A 7,853-nucleotide genomic window follows, 5' to 3' on the forward strand; every position below is an offset into this window, starting at 1 on the left:
CTAGTATGGACAAAAATCCCTAGTTTATATGCAGAACTATAGAATTCGGCTGTTACAAGAGCTATCATTTCTATTTCTTGAAGAAGGAAAAAAGAATAAACCATGATAAACTAAAAAGTTGAGAGAAATATGCTTATTTAATGTCTATAATTAAAAACAGAAGAATGAGTTCTCTGCTTTATTCTTCGATTTGTTGCTATTTAAATGGTTCTGGTTACTCTCATAGAGATTGGACCTCAACACACTCATGTAATTTGGAGCTTAAAATCATGTTCCTTGCAAAAGAGAGCTTGCATTCTTTGTACGATACTTGGTTTTGACCTCTTGGCTCGTGAATTGTACATTGATCAGTGGATTTCGAGGGTGCTCCGTCATCTTTTCCCATTCTTTATCGAGGAGCCACATCAGTAAGACAACTGCTGGTCTCTGAACATTGTGGCATTATCTTGCTGCTGTTGAGCTTCTTGCTGGATCCATTCGAGTTTGGATGTTGAGATTGTTGTTTGTTCTTCACACTTGGAACAAAGAATGCTGGTTGTTCAGGCACGGGGAGGCTAACAGAATCAGCACTACTAAGCATAAGAACAATTGTATCCATGGCAGGTCGTGCTTCTTTGTCGTTCTGAATACAGAGCAAGCCAATGTGAATACATCTGATCACTTCGGTTACTGAGATAGATTCACTAATTATAGGATCCACAATTCCCAATGGTGCTCTCCTTCTCCAGTGTTCCCAAACCTAGAACATATGTTGGTACTGCCATTAATTTACGAAAACAAAACGAAATTGTAGGATCAAACTTTACTCACATAGTCAAGAAGGCCTGCGTCATCATCTGATATGTAAGAATACTGATTCTTCTTGCCAGTTATGATCTCAAGCATTAGAACACCGAAACTGAACACGTCGGATTTTACTGAAAATTGCCCATACATGGCATATTCAGGAGACATATAGCCACTGCAAAGCAGTACAAAGAGGAAGACATTGATGAGATTCTTGTGAATGAGCATAGTTCTCCTAAAGATCAAAATGTTAAGGCTCAATATAGTCTATGCATTAGAAAGTCCAGTTAAATTCTGAATTTGTTGGCATAATTATTGCAAATTATCCAGCGGGTTGTTCATACTATGAACTGAAGTACTTTGAAATTTGACTTACTAAGTTCCAACAATTCTGTTTGTTCTTCCTTGAGTCTGCTCAGCACCAAAAATCCTAGCCATACCAAAATCCGAGATTTTAGGGTTCATATTGTCATCGAGCAAAATGTTGCTAGCTTTGAGGTCGCGATGGATAATTCGGAGCCGAGAATCTTCATGAAGGTAAAGAAGACCGCGTGCCACCCCAACCATGATCTTGTGGCGCGCCGACCAATTCAATTGTATGCTTTGCTGAGGGTCTATGTAGGACAGAATTTGTAAATTTTAGAGGCAGAAGAAGCCCAACTTCAAGTCTGAATCTAGTTGACAAGTCATTGTCCTATTTAATTTTCTTTTTGAAACCGTCATCAAATTGTATGAAGAATGCCTCAAGACATAACTACTGAATTTTGCTCATACCATGGAAATGTTATTAGATGGTGACTAGGATTGGAAAGAAATAACTAAATTGAGAGGAATGGAATAATATTTAAAGAAGATGAAGGGGAGGCACGAACCGAAGAGCAACTGGTCAAGGCTTCCGTTGGGCACATGCTCCTAGACCAGTATCGTTTCTTCTCTTTCCATGGCAAATCCTAATAGCCTCACTAGGTTTCTATGCTGAAGCTTGGCTACCAATTCAACTTCGTTTTTGAATTCCTGCGTGCCTTGTTTCGAGCTTTGAGACAACCTTTTTGCTGCAATATTCCTCCCACAAGGGAGTGTGCCCTACAAAAGACAGAATATGAACAAAAACGTCCTGTAAAGGCAGAACATGCGTAGTGCTTCATGTCATATCTCCATGTTAAAAACTGCTTACCCAATAAACTGGACCGAATCCACCTTCCCCTAATTTGTTTTGATCTGAGAAGTAACCTGTTGCAGCTTCAATTGCACTCACATCAAATTGCAGGGAATGGAGTTCGGAAATTTCGCTTCCAGCTGAGTAACCATGAGCCATCAACTCTGCGATAAGAATAAACTGTAAATGGAAAGACTAATATGCGAGCAAAGTAGATCTATGACATTTCTCACAGGAAAATTGCATAAGAAGCCCTATACTTTATATACGGAATGCAATTGAGTCTTAAACTATTAAGTTGACTCAACCTATTTATAAACCCTCTTCTGAAAGTGCAGTAAAGTCATTTCTATTAGTAGTACCTAAAATGAGCTGTGTTACTCGAAAAGTACTTCAGTGGTTTCTTTAAGTTGCACTTTTCCACGTAATTTTAGAGCTTCATTGTATTTTCTAATAAAGGTTAAGGACTAATTGGAGCAAATAATGTGCCTAAAACTTGATTGCACATTTTGATAAAGGTGTAAGACTTGATTAAATGAATTGAAAAGGCTATGAACTTCATTGCATTCTGTAAATAAAGTTAAGGATTTGTGGTGCAAATTTTCCCATTTGTTACCGATTGGATCTTCTTCGACATTGTTTCTCTTGCTCTTTTCTCTTTTGAGGGCAAAACAGAGCACGGCGCAAAGTAGCACGATCGCCGAAGCTGCAGGAGTGATCCCGATAACTAATCTTGACGAAGAATGCCTTTCCTTTTCGGCTGTAATTTAATCAGTTGAAGGCTTCATCAGTATGATGGCATTACATTTAGCATCTGGCATATGCATGGCATAGACAATAAAATGTTTTACGTCCCACCAAACGTGGTCAAAACAGAACAAAAATGCGTTATAACTAGTTTTAAAAATAAAAATAAAAATAAAAAACAAGAAGAAGAGTCGAGTTCATTACCTTGAAGCGGGTATTTGTCGAACCTGGCGAAGCAACTCGGAAGCAAGATTCTGCCCCCGATTTTCTCCGTTTGATTTGTCAGGAGAATCGAAATCACATTCTGCAGGCAATCTTCACATTGAGCCGCTGAGAGATCAGGCCTGCACTGGGCAAATGTGTATAGAGGAGTGCTCCTTGATTCACTGAAGGCATACTTCTCATCGGGTCGTTGAGCAGCCCGAGTTATCAACTGTTTCATTGTTTTGTTCAATTGATTCATGAACTCAGCAGGCTTTTCTTTCACGTTCTCCGGATTATACCCGATCAGAAGATGCTCTTCGTCCATGGCTGAAAGGGAGTTATGGTCCGAATACTGCAACATGCACTCGTCGTACCAGAGAATGGCCGCTTTGACCATAGGACATTTCTCTTTGATACTGACACTAGCATTTGTCACGCATTCCATGCACACTTCCTTGGTGACATCTCCCGTGCATAGGAATCTGCCATACACAGTGCCATCATCGCTTGGCTTCCCTTCACTCGTGTTGAAGTATCCACCTCTTGAGTCGGCATGAGAGGAGATGGAGTCAAGGAGACGGTCGAGGTTGGCCCCATAGGTGCTTTTTGGAGCGAAAATGCTCGAATTCGAGCAGTAATGCTCACTCATTGTAACTTTTGATTCGGTTTTGAAGATCACAAAGCTAAGCATGAAAACGAGGATTGCAAAAAGCTTTGTCATATTCTTTTGGGGGACTTGGCTGGAAGTGGCAGTTCTTTCCCTCTCATTTCAGCACCACGGAGTGCAATGTACCTTGATTTATAGCGAAGAAGGGGAAAGATCAAGCTGTAAGGAGGGGGAAAAAAGGAAATTGATTAGTCAATTCTGTTTGTCATAAAGGTGTCGAGTTCAGACAACTTCGACATTTGCTATTGGGTAACAGCTATGCGGATGATTCCTGGAAACAGTGATGATAAAAGTGGACGGTGGGATTATTTTTATTGTTATCCAAAGTAAGTGCATTGACAAAAGTCACCACAATTAGAAAATACGGGATAGACTCCGCCAGACACCGATAGGAAAAGCGACTCGCTTGACGGACAACTCCAATAAACGTTAGCTCCCGGTGTCCAGGCACGCGTAAGTTACTGGCTTCAGCTTCGGAGGGCCGCTCCGGATTACAATCTCGGATGCATAGCTATCTATTTGTGGGCGCAAATGGGACCGTTCATCGGAGACCCGACCAACTCCGCCGGACCGGATTCCACATCAACAATAGTGAACTTAGGTGGCAGGACTTTACTGGCCAAGAGTTTGAAAGCTGAGGCAATGTGTGTGAGAACTCGAATCTTGATTGCAGCTCCAGACATTATTTAGTGCCGCGATGCATGGATTTCTTTATACGTACGCACGTCTCGCGTGTTATTTGTTATGTCACTAAACTCCATTTGGATTTGTTTTTCAAAGGGAGCCGACGTAAAGAATGCATTACTGTGTTGGTTAAAATAATCAATAGCCCTCAAGCGTATTCTTTCCAGCACACCTTTGTTGACACGTCTCTCCTCCAGCTCACTAAGATATATTTAACTAAATGAAGGGACAGAAATTCTACAGATATCAAGACTATTAAATCGACGGTTTGACATGAACGTGCCCATCAAAGTCGTTGTGACGTAACCCTCGATGTATGTACTTAAGTAAGGTCGCCTCTTAAGGAAAGGGAGCGATCGAGTGCAAAATATTCCGCCAATCAAATCTGAATTGTCGGAAATGGATAAGCTTACTTCGATTGGGAATTAATAAAGATATGGCTCGCGAGGCATGCATTGAAAAATTTAGTAGCCTTTGTCAGCCTACATTTACTTGACTTTTGGTATGGGCGGCAAAAAGGCTTGGTTGGGAGAAAGGGAAAAATATTCATAGCACCTTTCAACAGGATAGTGTGAGTTTATAAGACGACAGCCATTTTCAATGTGTTTGTCCCCTTCTAAAATACACAGTTTGCACAATTGAGAATGGCATTACTATAAGAAAATCCATTATCCTAGCCAATATTTGTGACAATGCGAGCAAAGCTACGAATATTCGGAAAGTATCTAAAGCTCATTGCTCACCTTCTGTGCTAGAAGGCGATTTAACAATTTGCTTCTAATCGCACCATGAGATAAGAGAATTCTTGAGAAAGCAACATCTTTTTGTGCGATGTAGCTCTGAATGTGAACTCTTAACACCCACAAGGTGTAACATGCACAAGGCGCACATTATTTAAAAAAAAAAAAAAAACTCTCAATTTTTTACCAATACATAATAATCAAATGTGAGATACCTAAGGAAAGAGAATACCGTGAACATAAAAAGTTTGAAGTCCTAAAGAAACACTGATAAAAGATAATTAAAAAACCATCCAAACAAATGAAGAAAATTTCTAATAACTTATCTGAATTTTGATTAGATAACGAACGAAAAGACAAATAAAATTACCCAAGTCTCTAAAATAAGTATCTAAAATTCGAAAATCACGTTAAATTAAAGAAAAATATCAAATAATGAAATCTTAGATCTATTAAATAACATATGAAAATCAACTGTTATATGCCCCTACATCATTCTCCTTCTCTATGAAAAAACTCGACCTCGAGTTCTAAAAATGCCGGATAATGCAATTTTTCATTCCAATCCTCACAACATCTTTGAAAGGCAATAATTGTCAGGACAATGAGAACAAACTCGATAAATCTGTCGTGAAAGGCAACTTAATCGTCTTTTTTTTATTATTATTTTTTGGGAGGGGGGTTCCTAATTGCAGAAAGATTATATCGATGCTAATGGTGAGCTTGGTTCCAGTGGTATGAAGATGGAAATCGGGTTGAATATGGCGGAGGTGCTTGCTCGTGGATGTTGGTCCACGCATAGCAATAATAGGTTTCCAAAGAAATGGCAAGGAAATCCCTGGGAAAAGCGACAAAGCTATTCGTACTGTTTCCCACAAACGGCACCATACTGTTGCTACACAGCTTAGTCTCCGAGGATCCATTCAGATTTTCACCTCTGATTGAACCTACAACCGCGGACACAGGTTAGGGCGATCGGGTTTCTTGTCCGAATTGGCCCTTCGATGCTTAAGTTATATTTTTGGAGGAGGATAGAAATGCAAGACAGTGTATATCGGAGTCAAGAGGTCCAAACATGTTTCTTAGCCTCCAAACGTCTTTTCATCGTTTTTTCTACTCTATCTATTGGGTTATTGCAAGTGGTCACCGCGCTACAACAAGTGTCAATTAGTCATAACAAATGGTAAGATATCATGACCAATGTGATACATTTTGGCATACGGTGGACAAATCGTCCACTTGGCGAATAAGGGCGTGCATGATAAAATTTATATTTCTCTGTTTCTCTGTTCTCTGGAACAGGTTTGGAAAGAAATCGGTTTGATAACACAATTTGATTTTTCTATTTCTGAAATAGATTTCTATTCCATAAATAAATTTGAAGAAAAAATCAGAAGTTAAATTTTTAACTTCTCAATTTCTAAAATAAAAATTAATAATTTCTGGTCATAAATCAATTTTTGTTCCAGAAATTTTGTCATGCACATCCTAAGCGCTTGAATAATGGTTTCATTATTAACTCCTAAAATATGATAACTTTCAAGTGGAGGTCTCGTAAATGTACTCTCCACCGAGTTATTTTCCTTCTTAGTCATTTGCGTGAGAGAATTACCAAAAAAGTCATAAATATATTATAATTGTGTCAATTTAGTCATAAAATTTTTTTGGCCTAGTCCTAAATATTATTCAGTCCATCCGGCCAAAATTGGCTGGTTGGCAATGACATGGACACCGACTGTCCGGCGAACACCGACGTGGCATTTTTAAAATATATATTTTTAATTTTTTAATTCTTTTTTTTCTTTTTTTCCCCATCTTCTTCTTCCCCTGGCCGACCGGAGGCAAGGGTCGGCGAGGTCAACCTCGCCGGCCACCGGCGAGGGCGAGGGCCAACCAGATCTAGCGAGGTCACCCTCGCCAGCCACTAGCTAGGCGAGGCCCTACCGGATCTAGCAAGGGTGTGCAAGTCCGCGTTGCTGAGGGCGAGGGCAAGGGTGAGGGCAAAGAGTGCAAGACCCCAACTTCTGAGGAGCATAGGATCTCGCTGACTCTGACCTGCCCGGCCGCACCACGCAAGTCAAAGGCAAGGACGACACCGACGATCCCATGCAAGAGAGCCCCACCACCATTGGATTGGCTCAAGTTCTTCGAGGCAAGGAGCCACGGCAAGGGTCAACCTCACCGGTGGTCGGCGAGGCTCCTCCCAGATCCGGCAACAACAGCCTCGCCGGCCCCGGTGAGGTCGACCCTCGCCTTGGCCGGGCAAGGCTATGCCGAATCTAGCAAGGGTCAAGCTCGTCAAATCTAATGGAGCATCGCCCTCGCCTTCAGCAAGCGGGGGTGAGCCTCACCATTGGCCGGCAAGGCTGACCTCACCAACCAGGGGAAGGAGAAGATGGAAAAAAAATTAAAAATTAAAATATATATTTTTAAAAATTCAAAAAAATATTTTAAAAATGCTACGTTAGCGTTCGCCGGACAGTCAGTGTCCACGTTAGCGCCAGCCGGCCAATTTTGGCTGGGTGGACTGAATTGGCACAATTATAAATGATTTAGGACTAAATTGGCACAATTGCAATAAGTTTAAGATTTTTTTTGTAATTCTCTCCATTTGCGTTAAGTAGGAATAATCTCATTGGGTGGGGCTAATATGAACATATGTCCAAGGTCTAGTGGCTCACCAAACCCGTCATTGTCAAATCACATGTTTCTCTCTCTCTCTCTCTCTCTCTCATCATTTTGCAAGCTTTCTCCTTCTCCACATGAAGTAAGAATTATCATGAGTAACAACATTAGGAACAAAAATGTTGTCTTTTCTTCGTCCAACATTACTCACATCATAAATCATGTGACGTACAAACTTAAGTGT

At 40.6% G+C, this 7,853-nt stretch overlaps 1 protein-coding gene across 1 annotated transcript; it reads right to left on the minus strand.

Moving 5' to 3' along the window:
* Positions 1–348: 348 nt before the first annotated feature.
* Positions 349–3,542, minus strand: LOC104441133 (putative receptor-like protein kinase At4g00960). Its single transcript, XM_010054140.3, is given in 7 exon segments — positions 349–739; positions 811–961; positions 1,163–1,400; positions 1,659–1,869; positions 1,961–2,106; positions 2,559–2,702; positions 2,894–3,542. Coding segments are annotated over 7 exon segments (1,890 nt in total). The 3' UTR covers positions 349–388.
* Positions 3,543–7,853: the final 4,311 nt, after the last annotated feature.

Source organism: Eucalyptus grandis, chromosome 4, assembly GCF_016545825.1.
Source record: "Eucalyptus grandis isolate ANBG69807.140 chromosome 4, ASM1654582v1, whole genome shotgun sequence".
NCBI classification, from domain to species: domain Eukaryota; kingdom Viridiplantae; phylum Streptophyta; class Magnoliopsida; order Myrtales; family Myrtaceae; genus Eucalyptus; species Eucalyptus grandis.